This window comes from Lepidochelys olivacea, assembly GCF_965140295.1.
Source record: "Lepidochelys olivacea isolate rLepOli2 genome assembly, chromosome: 18".
Taxonomy (NCBI): Eukaryota; Metazoa; Chordata; order Testudines; family Cheloniidae; genus Lepidochelys; species Lepidochelys olivacea.
The window spans coordinates 22,076,920-22,094,874 of NC_140428.1; the positions used below are offsets into that span (position 1 = coordinate 22,076,920).

The 17,955-nt window shown below is 45.0% G+C and overlaps 1 protein-coding gene across 3 annotated transcripts in view; it reads left to right on the forward strand.

The window, feature by feature from the left end:
- Positions 1-17,955, forward strand: part of LOC311532878 (tyrosine-protein phosphatase non-receptor type 11-like) — an 83,244-nt gene that overhangs the window by 34,553 nt on the left and 30,736 nt on the right. The window contains exon 2 of one of the 3 annotated variants that reach the window (XM_084651800.1): positions 4,645-4,857. The exons of the other annotated variants lie outside the window; for them this stretch is intronic. Within the exon in view, the coding sequence (XP_084507926.1) occupies positions 4,645-4,857 (213 nt within the window). The remainder of the gene's footprint in view (positions 1-4,644; positions 4,858-17,955) is intronic. 3 annotated transcript variants of the gene reach the window in all.

Below are 17,955 nucleotides of genomic sequence, written 5' to 3' on the forward strand. Positions count from 1 at the left end.
TGTCACTTCACCACTTTTTGCCTCTCTCTGTCTACTTAAAGGGTAAATTCTTTGCAACAGGGGCTCTTGAGCTGTGTCTCCACAGTGCCTCGCAGAGTGGGGCCCTGCTCTCTGCTGGAGCTTCTGGGAATTACTGCAATACACCTAGGCCTACTTTTGCAATGACATCTCCACGGATGGACTTTATTGAAGCTGTGGGTTTGCAAACACAGATGTCATTACAGGACACTGTCAAATACGGGTTTAATTTGGGTGGGATACAGCAGTAATTATGTATTAGTGTTACTTTTTTTTCCTAAAAGGGAGCATTATTGATACAATTGTGAGATAATATTTGTGTAATGCTGTGTGTATAGGTTGTCGTTACATCTCAGTAGCTTTAGTTCCAGTATAATTTCCTATTTCCACTGCAGGGCTGAGTGAAATATTCACAACTTAATTTAAAAACAACAACAAAAAAGTATTTTGGTTCAGATCAGCTGTATTGCTCCAATTTCCAGGTAAAATAACTCTGAAATTCTGCTGCTTTTTGCCACTTTCAAATAGGAACCTTTTTGGTGTTTAAATAGGTTCCACTTCAGTACAGGAAAGGTCCTCTTTTAGAAGCAGAGATTCGGGCTCTCAGAATTCAGTTCTGACGAAGATCAGTTTTCACGCAAAAGATTGCGTTATTTGGTGAGGAAATTCTGGGGCCCAGAATGACACACTGAAATTTTGCATGTGTGTATGCACAACCCATGTACTAATATGAAACCCTAATAAGTTGCTAATTATGGGTCCCATCGATGCATTTGGTGTCGTACAGCCCTGTGGTGACGTGGTCCTGTCCTGATGTGCTTCTCTCATCTCATTCAGACACGACGTAGAGCAGACGCAAATAATGCATGAGACTCCAGTTGAACTTGAAAGAAGGTGGGCATTGCACGGAAAATGCAGAAGCGTGCTTTTCAGGGGAGAGATTTGAAGGAAAAGGTTTGGTGCATAACCAGAGGGATGCTGTTCCATGTGGAAGAAGCAACATGGAAGAAGGCATGCAGGTGGGAGGGGAAAGGGACAAAGGACAGATGTGATCAAAGCAAAGGGAATGAGGAGGAGAGCAGGAGGGAAGAGGTGCAGAACCTTGAAGGTGTGAGTGGGAATCTCAGCAGACATAACACTGGGCCAGATCTTGAGCTATTGTAAATCGGCAATTTACACCAGCTGTGCATCTGGCCCAGTTAGCGTAAGCTACATATTTATGCCCACTGCCTAAGAGGAATGACCGTACTTGTTCTTGTACAGGGTCTGTGAAGAAGTGCTCTTTAGCTCTTTTTGTATAAATACCTTTCTATTCCTGCTTCACCTAATTGAGAAATGCAGCCCTCCAGAAGGGCCGATGCATCCCATTCCCTTTTTAACTTTTAGGGCATTCGCTTTATGCATGTGGCGTTTAGCTGGGGTCCAGACGGCTTGGCTCTACTGAGCAAATGATTTAGGGAGAGGACTGAAGTTTGGGATTTAGTGGTAGGAGCCCATGAAGACCTAAGACTTAAGCTATTAGTCCTCCTTAATCTCAAGGGAAAAGCAGATGTCAAATGAAACCACTCCGCCTTATGTCGTATCTTACAAGTGACATTTATGGACACGTCGGTTTCTGAAAATCTGTCTCTGAAACCATTGCCTGCCACAGTATTCTGGCTTCACCAGCCAGGAACATGTGGGTGATGAACAATGGCTTTTGAAACAGGTCCTTTATGAACATACCTACGGAGAAACAGCCTCTCTGTTGTGTTAACTGTATCGTACCCTGTCCACCACTATGCAGTGCAATGCAGCTTTTATTTTGTCTTCCATACTGTCTTTTCCATTCAAGCTAGATCCCTAGCAATTTGCAGAATTACATAATAAGCAGAGATGGATAGTAAGGAATCAGGTCCCTCTGACTCTCATTGTCCCGCACCTTGTGTGGTCATGTGGATCGCTGCAAAGAGGGTATAGAAGGTAGCATTTCACACCCACGCTGGGCAAGACGCAGGGTGAAGCAGAATGGGACCCACGGTCATATCAGATGACCTGGAGAGCTGTGGCCTAATCTAAAGCCCATTGGAGGACGGTGGCAAGACCTTCACTGGGCTTTGCCCTAAGGGCTTGATCCAGAGCTCAGTGGAGCCAGTTTCAGATGGCAAGGTCTAGAGTGGAGAAGGCTCCAGCAGTAGGAGGCTCGGCCAGAGGCTGGAGCTAGAAGAGTAGAAGGGTTGAGTTCAGTAGGCAAGTTTCCAAGACTGAATTCAGCAAAGCACATTGGTGGGTGGAAAATTCTTGCTTTTAAGACCATTCAGACTTGGACATTTTTGTAGCCTCCCTTTAAGGGCAGTGGACGTGCACGTTCGTACATACAGAAGAAGAGAGGCTGTAGGATGCTACTGATTGTTGCTGCCATGTGTCTAGCCGGAACCACATAGGTAAAGATGGTCTAGCATTATCTGGCTCAAGAAAGCAGAAGCTCCTGGATTCCTTTGCGTTTGGGATGCCCTGTGTACACCTACTAATGGCTTGCGGCTTAAGTAACCCAGGGACTGCAAAAGGTGATTGATTTCTGTATCGCAACCCTGAGGGTGTTACAAGGCCAGAGAACAATAACCGCGTGACTTCACCCACTCCAATGTTAGCAGTTGCTCAGAACGGAACTGCTGGGTCTCCCCTACTGCCTGCTTCCCCCTGAAGCCCGACTGATAGTGAAATAAACTTGCTCTCCATTACTGTGTCAAGCCACGATGGCGGCATGTGAATGTTTCTTGTAAAAACCGGTGGTGACCTTCCAAGAGAATCAGAAAGCCAAGAATGATTATATAGTGGATAACATGAGATTAGGAGCCAGGACTCCTGGGTTCTGCTTTTCTAGCTCTCCCCCGACTTGCTGTGTGACTGAGTAAGCCTCTTACTTACTTTGTCACTAAAGTTGGTGTGGGGTAAACTGATTTCAGTGTCCATGCAGAGGTTTGCCCTGATGTAACTAAAGCAACATAATCAATTTTAATTGAACTCGGTGCAAGTTTTCTGTTTAGATAAGACCTAAGCACTTGATTATTTTCAGAAGTGCTGGGCACGTACAACTTAATTTTGAAGCCAATAGGCTGTGAGAGTTCAGAACCTCTGAAAAGCAACCCTTTAACCACCCGTGCCTCAGTTTCCCCACTGTAAAGTGAAGTGGTGAGCTTGACTCTGCTATGGTTTGTAAAGCGCTTTGAGGCCCTCTGTGGAAGGGGCTAGAGAAATGAGAAGTATCCCTAGAGTAGGGAGCTGAGTTCCGTAACTGCCATGTAATGCAAAGGGCGGTGTTTTTCAAACGTGCCCAAGTGACTTAAGAGAGCAAGTTGTATTAGCTTTCCATAACACTTCTGTGCTCCAATTAAGTAGGAGGTGTGTGAAAAATCTGCCCAAATCTATGCAAGCTGTTTACTATGAACCAAATTTGATTCTCAAGACTTCTCCACCCTGGTGATGTTTGCACTAGTATAACTGCACCCGTGCAAAGCCCTAGTGTAGATGTGTTGCACTACTGTGGGGTTTGGGGTTTTGTTTTTTTTTAAAAGGGGGCACCTGGAGTGGCTTATCCTGGATTCAAACTGGGATAAGCTGCAGCAGTGCAGCTCCATGGTGGAAAAACCTCCCCACCAAACAGACAAGGCTCCAGTTGTGGTTGGTCAGTCCAGAGGAACTCCACTGGCTTGGGGATCAACCTCCCCTTTCAGTTGTTTGCTGTCTCGTCTCGGCTTCCCTAAATGAGTGGGTTGGGCTCTTTATACAGCAAGTTGCCCTCACTTCAGTTTTCCCTGTTTCATGTACTTTTGGCTGTATCTCTGGGAAGGAGGAGGGTGGTGGTTTATTTTATTTATTTATTTATTTTCAGCTGATGTGCAGCTTGTTTTGAGAGCCTTTTTGAAAGGCTCTGGCAGTTTTCACAGCCAAACCCTCCCGCTTCCCACCCCACGCTAAGCCAAACTAGAGGTTTGAGGAGCACGCCCTACGCTTCTCCGCTCCCCGGTTCACCCCTTCAAAAATAAGGGGCCTAAGGGAGTTAGGCACCCTACTAGACTTTGATCAGGCACATGTAAAATACATGAAATGATCAATAGGAAACATTAGAGCATCTGACTTTTTAAAAAAAAAAAAAAAAAAAAAAGAGGGAAGAACCCACCAAGGGACTAATCTAAGACTGGCAGCTAGGTTTGTGAAACATGATACTGAGCTATCAGGGCGACGAGTGCATTAGAAGCAGAGAACCAATTGATGGGTGAGCTCATCTTTTCACTAAGAGAAGGATGCAATTCACTTCTAGAAAAAAGGGGGAGGGAGTATGGCCTGATGGATAGAGGCACGGGACTACTGGGTCTTAAGAGACTTGGGTACTATTCCCAGCTCTGCCACTGGCCTGTTGGGTGACCTTGGGCAAGTTGCTTCACCCCTCTGTGCCTCAGTTTCCCCATCAGTTTCACCCCTCTGTGCCTCATTTTACAAGTGGTCTGCTCAGGCTTGATTTTTTTTTTTTATTTTTATTTTTTTGAAAGCCCTGACCCGGACCCAAGCCTGAGACGGTTATATCGTTTTTTGAGCCTGACCCCTCCCTGCTGACCCTGAGTCACTGTCGTCTCTCTACCCACCCAGGGTTGGCGTGGCTGCATGCTCCGCTCCTGCATCCCCGCCCCATGCAGTGTTCTGCGGGGTGAGAGAGGCTGCCATCCCTCGGCAGATATGTTCATTCAGGACCACGCGCAGCAAGATGGTGGCAGCTCACAGGAGTGGGACACGTAGCCATGCCCGCTGGCCTGAGGAGGAAAGCCAGCCCAGCCTGGACGCGACACTTGGAGTCGAGTTGAGGTTGGTTTGCAGGGCTCTAATGAGGATCAAGATACTGACCACCTTTTGAGAGGCATGTTGAGATGTGCTGATGAAAAGCGCTATAGAAAAGCCAGGTATTTATTTATTTAAATGTCTAGTGTTGGCGTGAACGCAATCGCTGCTGTTAAAGGACCAAAAGGCAAATAGGACTCCTGCTTTTTCAAGGCTATTTGATGCTCATTATGACTAAATCACGTTACTCATGTTTTAACCTCCTTTATCCCATTCTGTTGGACGCCACCCTTGCTAAGCCACGCATTGTGGACTGGCAGCGGGGAAGGGTTTAACGCAGCCCTTTTCTTGACCATATATAGATGGGGAGGGAGGAGAAGGTTCAGTGTGAAGCATTTTGCCCGGGAGTGACTCATCATGTAACTGAGCAGTGTTTCTCTGGGGAAGTCCCTTTGAGTGTACACTCTAACCAGCTACTTCAAAACTACATGGAAAATATCTGTACAGTTCTTGTCACCGGGCTGATGGAAAGTCTGCCGCTGGTTACGGGGTGCAGCTAGCAGTTGGAAATATGTGCACACCCGGGCATCTGAAGCAGCCCCCTAATGCACCACCACAGACTGGCTTCTACAGATATCTGATTAGAGTTGTGGTCCAGGTTAGACCAGTATCCCATCTCCAGCCATGGCTAGTCCTTTCAGCATCAGAGGAAGGTGGAAGGAACCCTGTAGTAAGCAGTTTTAGGATAACTTGTCCCCAGGGAAATTTCCATCCTGACCCAGTTCCTGAAAGAGTGACTTCTGCCCTGAAGCATGAGCGTTTATATCCCTTCTAAAATTCCCTTTTTGCTTTTTCTTTTTTATTCTTACTGATGTGTTTTTAAATACTCCTTTTTTTAATCCAACCCTTTTTTTGCATCCTGCTAAGCTCTTGGCCTCAGTTACCTCTTGTGGCAATGAGTTCCACAGGGTGACTGTGTGTTGTCTGAAAGATTTTGGTGGATTATTAGCATGAGTGCAGTTATAGAGGTTTAGCTGTGTATAAATAAAAGGCCCAGTGCAGGGTGCTAATCCTTATAAGAGTCTTCGCCTCTAGGAAATGTCCTGCTATGGCATATGCGCCTTCAATCCTGTTAACAAAGTAGGCTGGAAAGGGAAATTGACTTAAAGATGGTCTTGGGGTAAAACCACAGCATGAGGAGATCTGGGTTCTGTCCCTGGCTTTGCCACAGGCTTGTTGTTTGATCTTCAGCAAGTCACTTTGCTTTTCTGTGCCTCTGCCCATCTATCTTCAAAATTGGTGGGTAGGGGAGGAATAATGCTTTCCTGCCTCTCAGGTGGGCTGCGAGATGAAATTGATTAGATTGTAGAGCGCTTTGACATCTGGGACGGAAGATCTGTAGAACAACAAAGTGTTAAGGTTGGGTTGAGACTGTGAATTGTAAAAAACTTAAAAAAAAATAGTTTTTGCCCTTTCCTGCTTTCTTGGGAGTTAGTGACTGTCCCAAAGATGTCTAAAACAATTGACCATGGGTTGTGGTGGTGGTTGTGGTGTGCGCATATTTAACTCTGCATTTATCAGCCCCTCGCTGCTGTCTGCTGGAGCAAGATTCAGAGGACCTTGGTAGTGGTGTCGCACAGAACTATAATCAGTGCTGCGAATTCTCCTCCCACCGTTGATCTAGTACCAATGGGAGCACTAGCATGGACTTACGACTGGAGTTCTTCCTTGTTTGTCATCAAGACCAGCTCTGAGCCAAAGGTAGAAAGGTGAGACAGTTTAAAAACTCGAGTGCCCCCTCTATACTAGTAACTAGAGGGCAGGGGGATTATGGGGAGGCTGCAAGCCACACCTTGCTCTTTCAAAATCATCTTGTAAAATTTTTTTCTTGTGGGTTGACTAAGGCCATGTCTACAGTCCACGGTTTTGTCAACAATAGTCAGCTGCTTCTGGGGTCCTCGAGCCTTGGTGCACCTCACTCCTGCTTATTCTCTGCCTGTGGCACATAATAGTCTAGTCTCCCGGGGGCTGTGATATTCTGGTTTTTGGATTGAGTGTGTGGGTGCTGAGGGGGTGTCGGTGGCCTGTGATATGCAGAAGGTTGGACGGGCTGCTCTGGTGGGCCCTCTGCATCTTGATGTCTAGGACTAGGGTTGGCAGAATTCAATCTTTTTAAATAACTTCGGAAAATATTGATGTTTTTAAGCATTTTTTTCTGACTTTTCACTATTTTAAACTTCCACAGTTGCAGGAAGCGTGTGTGTGCGCACGTTTCAGACTGTGGAGAGGTGGGGGTCAGACCATAATGGCTTAATGACAGAAGTTGAGATTCTAACAGTTAACGGTTTATAACCATTAAAACACAGCAGCAGCATCATGTGTCTAAATGTACAAAGTAAATAGCCTTAAATTATATTCTAAGAAGTTCTCAAACAACATTTTGCTTACTCAAAATTTACAGATAGGCAGAGTATCGATGGAACCTTGGTTTGTGTGTGTGGGGTGAAATCAATGTTTACCAACGTTTATCAATAAAACTCGAATCCTTCCAAGCATACCTATGACTTCGTTGAAATTAAATGAGTACCTAACTTGCCAGCCTAAACTAATACATTATTCTGCATACATGTATATGGTATCCCTTATGGAAAAGCCCCATAGAATTGATAAGTCTAGAAGAAACAGGGTTCTCTAGAAATGACTTTCAAATCCTGTGGAATATAAAGCAGCATTATCCCTGCTATAGAACTGTAGATGCCGGTTTAAAAATTCAATCCAAATGTTCTAAGTTTCCCTTAAGTTCTGTAAGACTTGTTCCCTAAAGGATGCTTTAAGTGATGTGCAGTGGAGTGGTTAGCTGTCTGGATGCTGATGGCTTTGGGAAAATGAAAATATTTACCTGTATGTAAAACTGACTCTATTTGCTGGATGTGTTTATTTCACACACTCCCTTTAGGCTAGGGTTGGTATAATTATTCTCCTGACAGGGATTTGAATTGAACCAGACTAGAAAGAGCAAAGGAGGCAGACTTGTCTTATCCGGTTTAGGAAATGTTTTATATTCATGCATGCTTTTATGTAGAACCGCTATTACCGTACTATTAAGAGAAACAACTAATCTATGTATACGGAAACATCTCAAAGCAAACACAGCATTTACTGTACAGTCAATCCCCAGCTTTGTTAAAACACTAAGCTTTAATATACTAAAACAATGTGACACCCACACATCACACGCCTCCCTAAATGATACTGAATTAAACTGTTTGCTTATTTCCATCTCCGTATCAACAAATCTTTTTGCAAGAGGTCTTAAACACCAAACTATGACACACGACCTCCATGCGGCTCTGCGTTGTGGACTCACGATGACTTCTGTTTCCCGAACATCTTGCTTATTTGCTCTCCCACACTGATTAGTGTTGCCACCTGACGTGATGGGGATTTTTTTTAATCTCTTGTCTTGCAATATTTGATATTAAAGCCCCAGCTGCTGGAGTCGATTACTTGAGAATCTCTGCTTTCATTGTGTGTGTGGAGGGGGGGAAGTTTCAAGCCCTTGTGGTTGTGGGAAGAAAGATAGAAAATGTGACATAAAGACTCAAAACACAGGGAGGAAATAAAAAGAACCCAGCATTTATTGTTTAAAAACCCTCATGATTATTTATTGGGGCCCAACTCACAAATCTTTGAATGCTTGGGGCTGACAATACTGGAGTTCTCAATGCTTCCACTCCTGCCTTTGGCTTTTAGCTGGTTCCTGAATAATTTCTTGACACTCTGCTCTTCCCTTTCCAACTTGGTGGCTTTTCGGAGATGGGCAGTTGCTGGTAACTTGGGGTCTGCAGGGTATTAATTTTATTTTCTCATTTGGAAAGTACCAGCGATTTTGGGCACTATACTGACCTGGGGGAAATTTGATGGGAAAGACGTGTGTGTGGACATATGTGGGCATAATAGAATTCCCACTGACTTAAGGAAGGTTGTAGAATATGTGTGCGCTCCAGAGACTCTGCCATCTTAGCAGTGTTGTCTAGCTATGCTGGCATAACCCTGAAATGTAGATGCAGCCTCCGCCGCGGGAAGGGGTTTTTCTGTTGGTGTGGGAACTTCACCTCCCTGAGCAATGGTAGGTAGGTTGACAGAAGCATTCTTCTGTCAATATAGCTGCATCTGTACTGTGGGTTAGGTCAGCATAGCTACCTTGGTTGGGGTGTGGGGTTTTTTTGTTGTTTTTGTTTTTTAACATAGCTCTGTTGACCTAACTTGCGTGTAAACGAGACTCTAGTGGTGCAACTTCTCTGCCTAGACAAGGCCTAAAGGCTTTTCTATATGTAGAATTGCCTAACGAGTGCTTTGTTCCCAGTGAGCTTAACCCAGTGGGGCCAAGGCATTTTTGTTCTGGAATAAGTGTCCACATGTGGAGTTATTAGGAACAGCTGTCGAGCTTTAAATTCACACTCTACCGTAATCCACATTCACTTTCAGATGTAGAAAAGCCCTGCAAAAGAGTGCCTTCATTGCCCAGTTGAGGTCAACAGGAACTGAGAGTGCTCAGCCCTTTACAGGATGCGCTTAGTTCTTCAAAGGAGCAGGCCCGACAAGACAGCACTTACACAGGGAGACCCAGAGGGACTTATCATCTTAGTGCAAATCACGTCTGGAAGGGTGCACACAAAGTTTGTCCCTCTTAAACTCTGTTCTGAGTGTAAGCCATGTGTAGGCCTTGTGTGAGAGACAAGGCCGTGTGAGGTAAAACCATGTGAAATGAAGTGGGCAGATGCTGTTTTTATGGCTCATTACAATTTGTAACACACTCTCCTACCTGCTAACCCTTAATTTCACACTTCATTTTAAATGGTCTCCTACAGCACGTGTGAATCCCTTATGCTTAATAATCTGTCCCACCTTGTGTTTAGCTTGGACACTTTGGTGACCTTCTCTGGACCTGAGGAACTGCTCTTTGAAGCTCGAAAGCTTGTTGCTTGCACCATAATAAGTTGATCCAATAAAATGTTCCATCACTCACCTTGTTTCTCTCATGGCCTGGGACCCAAACAGCTGCAACAAAACTGCAAACACCACCATTTGTAGGCAAGTTCAAATAGAAGAGTGGGATTTTAAATCCCGTTTTAATGGGAAATGGGCATCTAAACACCCTTGAGCAGCTTTGAAGACTTCAACCTGGATACATACTGTTTTCCAAGTTCATTTTCTTTGCAAAATAGATTTTTAAATAACATTGGTTCTTGGAAACCGTTTAGAGTATCCAGCTATTCCGGCATGGTCTCCAGACATTAACAGGGCTATTTTAAATAAATAAATAAATAAATAAAAAGCTTTGTCAGTTTTTGTTTTTTTGCTTTTAAAGCAGGGTCCAATCCAAACACCCACCCCTCAATTATTTTCGGGTGAAGTTTGTCTTTGGCTCATCCCACAAAGTTCCAGGTCCAATATCCAGATTCACTCAGTTTATAATAATATAGAGATGAAAACTAATTCTTGAGCCTCAGTCTGTTTGTGGATGATGTGGTTTTTGATGATTTAGTTTCAGGAAATTTGAAAATGGTCTGGGAGGTGTTTTTATGGCCGGTGTAATCTTTTAAACTTTTTGAAACAAGGGTTGACCGGTTTTTTTCTCCTCCCTCCAGATGAGCGCTTGCTGACTTAAAACATATATTATTGCCACATCACAGCTCAATAAAAGTAAGTTTTTCGGTCTTTTGTTAGCGCCAGAATTCGTATTTTTTTCAGCAAAGACATAATGTATATTTTTAACTTAGTTATTTTAACTTGAGTCAGCTAACCTGTGAAAACATGGCAACTCTGCTTTTAACTTGTTAGCAGCTTACGTTCAACCCCAAATTTCCCTGTAGGTAGGCTTGGAAGGAGTAGATTTTTACTGGTAAATGTCAGTAAACATGGATTTCACCACACACAAGCTGACAAAATATTTCCATCTATAATTGAAATTGACAGTTAGGCGAAGTAAAAAATAAAATATAAAAATGCTGTTTGAGAACTTAGTTTGATATAAGGATATTCATTTTGTCAACATCACGTGTCAAAATAGACAACTTTGTGTTTTAACGGTTATAGAGCATTGATGTCTCAAATTTCAACATCTGCCGTTAGGAATTAACGGTCTGATTTCTGACCTCTTCTCCCCCTCCTCCCCCCTTTTTGTCTGGCCCCTCCATAACTTCCTGAAACTGTGTAATTCGAATTCAGCCAAGCAGCAGCCTATCTATAGGCTTTAACCCTGGGGGCTTAAGTGGGGCACAAACTGTGTGCCGGTTCCTATGCATTGTGGTGAATCTCATGAGCATGAAGTAAAAAACATGATGCTTTTTCCTCAACCCCTTATCAATGACTACCAGCTTTCTGCTTGTGATCCTAGCTGTCATGGGGGTAGATGTTATGATTGGTGCATTGAGGGAGGATTGTGTGTGCAAGGGAGGGCTATGTGCATGCATGGCTGAACCAGCATATGTAGCTGGCAGATTTCCCTTCTGAGCAAGACGTAAATTTCATTTTTGTTGTTGTTTTGGTTTTGTTTTGTTTTTTTTTCCTGGCAGCCTTGGTCTTAGCACTTCTGCTTTCCATCACTAGGGCTGCAAGAAATGTTCTGCACTAGGTGTCTTGGAAAGGGGGAAAACTATTCTTTGCAACACCTGGGGGTTTCTGTGACCGCGGAGCAGTGGAGTTCACAATTGTGACCGTAGCAGTCAGCGTTGGGCATTATGGGGCAGCTGCTGGAGGACTGATAGGGTCGAGAGGGAGAACGCAGTATCTGCATTTATGCCGGGTCAACCCCAGTGCATTGACCAGGCTGGACGCCGCTCAGGCAGGTGGGCTTACTATGTTGGCATAATGGAGAACTTGTGTCAGTGGGAGTCGCATTTTAAGTGTAAACACGTGCACCAACTAGATGAACACAAGGCGGCTTATGTCAATCTAACTTTGTAGTATAGACCTGGCCTCAGGGTCTTCAATTGGTGCCACTGTAGCATTTCTAGTGTAGATGAGGCTAAGCCCCGGTTTGAAGCAATAGAACTAACTGGGGTTTATCCTCATTTATGAGGAGGGTAAATCTTGAGGTTTGTACCAATTTAAGGCTTGCTCCTACCTGTAACTGGGGTGAGCCCCAACTAGTTCAGTTTTGCAAGCTCCAGTTTGCCCTTGTCTAGACTCAGGGTCAGACCGTGTGCAGCTACATAGGTTGCCGTCCACAGCTAGCTGAATTGGGGCTAGTCCCAAGTGCGAAGAAGGCCTCAGGAAAAAGGCTAGTGTAGACGCAGCCGAGGGAGGAGGAAGAGCTAGTAAGATCCTGACATCACAAGAGCAGTTGAGACTCAGCTGTGTTGCCTCAAGGGAAAGTGTTGCATATGTCATGTGGGTTGTCTGGGTTGTCTCATGTTCACCAGGTGGTTAGTCATTCCAGGTTTTCACAGAGGGCTTTCTGGCATTTTTGTGGTTGTCAAACCTCTTTCTCCTTTTGACTGAGGGCTGGAGCATTAGTCAGCCTGGCTTTACATTTAAACAGAGAGCATCTTTCGCTGCATTAGCTCTGCCTTGCTGTCAATTCCTGTCCAAACTGAATCAGGCTTTCATAGCCCTCTTCCCTCCAGAGGGGCCTGAGTAACTTCCTTCTGTGAGTCTGGCTCTTGTGCTGTGTTTAACTTGTCTCATTTCCTGTCTTGTTTTACAAATTTCCTGGGGCAGTTTCTATTGTTGATCTTTGGATTCCTGAAAAGTGCTTGGGGTTTTTTTCTTAATTTTTATTTTTATTTTAATTTATATTTTTGGTTTGAGTGAACCATGGAGGAAATCTTCCATTTCTTTGTAGAAAAGCAGGCTTGCCTGGAGTAGATTTCAGCTCCAAATACAAAAACGATGATAGTTAGATCTCTGTCTTCATTTAAAGTAAGTCTCTCTTAAGGCTGACCCAGTTCCAGAAGAGTGAAAACAATTTATTACATCACATGTTTTATTTTACAGTGGGACACTTATGCAATTCATGTCCATTAAAGAAATGGACCTACTTTGAGAATGTTATGCTAGTCATACTTCTATCTTGTGCATTCCTTCCCAAAGGATCGCAAATCTGTGTGAGTGCGTGTGTTTCTTTTCCCAAAAATAACTTCTCGTGTTGTCAGATTAAGCTGGGGATCTCCCTAGAAGCATCTTTCTTTCAATACTTCTTTCAAATTCTTCTTGGGCCAACCTTGAACCTGAAAATTAAAAACAAGCACCCCCCCCCCCAAAAAAAAAGTGGATAGCTGGGAATTAAGTCACCTGCATTTGTTTCAGCCCTGTCAAAGGTTTGGTTTGGAATGTGTATTTGAACTGAGCCCTCAGTTTTTGCACAGCTATTCATACATGCTCAGAGAGTCCTTCACAAAGATTTTGCATTCAGGAAAGGGAACTACGGAGTGGGGATACCCTTGTAGTAACCATCTGTACTTGAAACAGTCGCTTTCGTGCTGTGAGTCTCCAGTTGCCGCGTTTCTGGGCCAGAGACCTATCCCAAGGCAGTTCTCGGCAAGTCGTTCCCTTCTGCATATAGCCTTCAGAAGGAGAGACGTGCGGGGGAGGCTTTGTTTTTTATCTTAGCACCCAGTGAGGGTCTGTAAACCTAGTAATGTTTGGAAGAGATTCTTCCACTACTGAACTCGGAAGTTGGCCTTTCCTGCATCTGTTTATGAGGACCACCTAGGTTTTCATGCTTCGTGCTCACTAAACACGGCGGGGTGTGTGCATGGATGTTTGTATTGACTTCTTTCCAAGCAGTAGGAGTGACTAGGGAAGCATCTTGGCTTTTAGGCTCTGCTTAACTTTTGAGAGACGTCACCCAAGTTGACAAGCCCAAAACCTGACCCCCTGAGGTGCTGCCTCGTCCCCTGTTCCTGACTGCCTTGTTCAAATTTTGGGTGAGCAAGGGTCAGGGTGCTGCATGGGAAGGCCCACATTTCTTTGCCATAGTGCACTGAGAATCAGTAGTCAAAGAAACAGATGCTAATGAGCATTGCATTGGGCCCAGGGAAGCTAAGGAGATACAGGGTGGAGGAAGAGACTGGAAAACTAGAGGAGACTGGGCATCTCTCTGCCCCTGAGCCACCATCCTGTCATTCCCCCATGACAATGAGACCCCTTCCCAGCTCCCCCTCCACTCCCAGCACCTGAACATTCCCAAGTGCAGCACCTCTGTTCCTCCTGCCATTAGTGGCCACCTTAATGCAGCTGCCCTGGTTTGTGACATCAAAAATATGGCTGTAGCCAAGAGACTGCTAGCATTTCAATATTAATCGTGGGATGGAAACCTTTGTAGGCATGTGTGTGGTCATGAAACATGAGAAGCTGGCAGTGTGACCACACATCAGAGAATGCGGAGGTCAGCATTGGGATACGCATGTGAAGTTCTGATCTCCTGGATACCAGGATGGTCTCAGAACACATTGAGGTACCTGGGTGTCTGCCCTGGTAAGGATTGTTTAATGCATATAAAGACATGTAGCCCAGAGTTTCCTGTGATGCATTTAGCGAGACAGAAGAAAAATCATGCCCAACCCTCACAGCCCGTCTTTGTCATTAAGCACTCAGCTAAAACATTATCCATGACATTTCGCAACTTTGCCTGGTCCCCGAGCTCCATTAAACTCCATTAGAGCCATTTGTTGTTCCGGCTGTAGCAGCTTTATAGAATACTAAGTATTTGGCTTCTGCACAAGGGGAGTCGCTGCTTGCGGTCTCAGAAGTATGAGGTTCTAAAACTGTTCAGATTCTGCCCTCCACGTCCTGTTTTCAAATTGCGTTTTTGGACCAGTTACGATATAACTCTTCCCCCCGCCCCTTTCCAAAAGAGCCTTTCAGTCCGGGGTGGGGGGTGGGGGGGAAATAGCCCTAAGTGTAGAGCAAATGCTACATTTATTTTAATTTTCTCTTGTTTGTGTATGAGAGTCTCTTGCACACAAACACGGGGCAAGACATTTCTCTGTCCTTCACTTTTCCCATCTGTGAAGTGGAGATGATGATGATGATGATTTCTTGCCAGACAGGAGGTTTGTGAGGTTTATCTGGCTTCATTTATATGTAGGGCGCTAACTGATTAAATGTGCCCAGGTTTGCTCCTCTTGTGAAGGCCCCAGTTTCACTTTAAATGGTTGATTTGAGAATGAGGGTCTTGCGTTTTAGAGTCACTCTCTTTAGAGTAGTAATGCAAATCTCTCTGCCCAAGTGAGGTCTCTTCCAAGATTGTCCGTGGCCCTTGGAAGGGGAGTCTGAGCGCCATGCAGGAGAATTTTAGAGTTATAAACACCTTGGGAACGGAGATTGTTTGTAACTCTGGAACGTTTTTAACTCTGAACAAACCCTTCTGGTTCTCTGAAAAGTTTACGACTGAACATTGACTTAATACAGCTGTGAAACGTTACTATGCAGAAGAAAAATGCTGCTTTTAACTAGCTTAATTTAAACAAAACAAGCACAGAAACCATTTCCTTAACTTGTCAAATCTTTTTTTTTTAACTTTTCCTTTATTTTTTTTGCTAGTTTACGTTTAACACAGTACTGTGCTGTGTATAGTAGTTGCTTTTTTGTCTCTGCTGCCTGATTGTGTACTTCTGGCTCCAAATGAGGTGTGTGATTGATTGACTGCTCAGTTCCTAACTCTGTATTTGCTCTTGTTGTCTATTGCGACAGCAACCCCTTAAAGAATGCCACTTCACATTACTATGCAGTTAGCTGTTAATTAAGATGAATGCAAGGAATACTACAGCAGATCACCTGCTTAAAGGTGTATTAGCGCTTGCTAACGAAGACCTTTTAACTAACGTACTAATACTCTAGGTCAAGATATTAAAAAGCGACTAATGATTTTGGTGCTTCAGTTTTTAGATGTGCAACTTGAGATGCTTTTAAAGGGGCCTCATTTTTCAAAAAGCAGGTTCAGTGCGTTCAGAAAATCAAGCCCCACTTAAGGAGTGTCAAACCGAGCACCCAAAAACGGTCACTTCCGGAAAAATCTTTGCCCTAGCGTAGACAAGGCTTTAACTTGTGCTGGGCTGGGGGAAGCACCAGTGTCTTGTAGCTCCATCAAGGGATTTTGGTACTGACTGAGACCATGAATTGAGGTCAGTAGATGACTTGACACTCTGATCCTGAGATGAAATTAAAATTAATCTAAATGATGACAAAACGTTGTCACCTATGCATAAGTAGTCTCCTTTTTACCAACCCTTCTTTACTGGTACTCCCTACGATCTATATACACTAACAGCCATGGTACTACAGAATAGCACTCAAAGCAGCTTCCCTGATCTTGCTGTGTTCTCGGCTTTCTTTATAATATGATGCTGAGGATTCGGCTAGTTTCTCCGTGCTTTTAAAGTTTTTTTTGTTTTGTTTTTGTTTTTTTTAAAGCAATGCTCGTGGGATGGCTGTCATCTTGGCCAACACTCCCGGGGTTGAACCAGGGAACTCCAGAGCTGAAATTATGAGTCGCTATAGCTTGAGCTAAAAATCAAGACTCCCAAGTGGCTGCTTTAACAAACCGGTATCCTCTGGGGGTTGTGCCTCGCGGGGGACACACTTGCCAATGGGTTACACTCACACTTTTTAAAAGAGGTGTTTAAAATTAGGCCCTCGGTGGCTCCCTAGCACAGGCGATGGCAGGACAAGCTTCACCCATAATGTCCTGCCAATGTGTCTCAACCCTGGCCTGGAGGAACCACCTCGTGGTGTAACAGTAGCTCTGTCTCCTTGGCCTGTTCAGTCCCTGACAGCAGCTGTAACGCGAATTGTGCCTCTTGAGTTACACCTGTACCTAGAGAGTATCAGACTGTTATTGTGGCCTGGAAAATTGGGTTCACTGTCCCCGCTGCAGCTCTGACAAAACTTGTGGCCAGCCCAGGCCTAAATGTGACTTGTGTCCACCCACCACGTGGTTAATGCTGTTAATAAACACAGGGCCTAGACTAGGCTCACAGGTAGGGTTGCTGAATCTGGGGTGCAAACAACTGGGACCTCCGAGCCATTTCATCTGGGACAGCTCTCTCAAAACAGGGATCAGTGGGGGCAACTCTACTCGTTGGCCTAGTTAGCGCTAGCCTTTTTTCCTTTAAAAATCCCCTCCTTTTATGAGGGCTCTGTGCAGCCTTAGTAAATCACAGGAGAGTCCCCCTCTCCTCCTGCCCTGATCAGGCAGCAGACCCAGATGGGGAGGGTCCTACCCTCTCTCAAACCGCTACCACTTCGGCAGCAGAATCAGAGTAGAAAACTCTGAAGGTGCGATCCTGGGCTTCAGACTTAAGACCCATGGCTATGAGGTAGCATTAGAGCTTTTGGTCTCTTTGTGCTATTTTGGTTTGGGGGTTTTTTGCCTTTTTTTGCCTTAAAAGACACCCACACAAACCCTTAAATAAATACCACAAACGGGCCTGTGTCATATGTTGGGCCAAACTGACTGAAGGCAGTAGTCTTTTTGGCCTGCTTGTTAATTGCTTTCATAGGGCCCCCATGAGTTAGGACTAAACCTAGAACCGTTTACAGCAGCTTGTGCTGATGGAAAAGAGAAAAATCCCTCTTGTTGCTGGGGGAGTGGCATAGGAGTGTGGTTTAATTTTTCATTTGCTATTGGTGTAAGTGTATAGAGAAGGGGTGGCCCACCTGCCCTTGAGAAGGAGCCAAAGAGCCACAGGAATATGGCAGCAGCCTCCCGTCCACTGGCAGCCCTGCCATTCAGCGCCTTCCCCCTCCCTCCCTCCCGATTAGCTGTTTCATGGCGTGCAGGAGGCTCTGGGGGGGAGGAGCGAGGGCACGGCAGGCTCAGGGGCGGGGGTGGAGTGGGGGCAGAGCCGGGGGTGGAGCCGTGCGCACCCCCTTGGCACACTGGGAAGTTGGAGCCTGTAGCTCCAGCCCCGGAGTCGGTGCCTGGACAAGGAGCCGCAGATTCACCTCTGAAGAGCCACATTGGCTCTGGAGCCACAGGTTGGCCACCCCTGGGGCAGAGCGTGTGTGTGTGTGATTGCCCCCCACACACACACACATACCCAATCTTCAGAACCCTACTACCTTCTTCTAAGCACTTGGGTTCATTTCCTTCAGCTTCCTGCTGGTTATTGACGG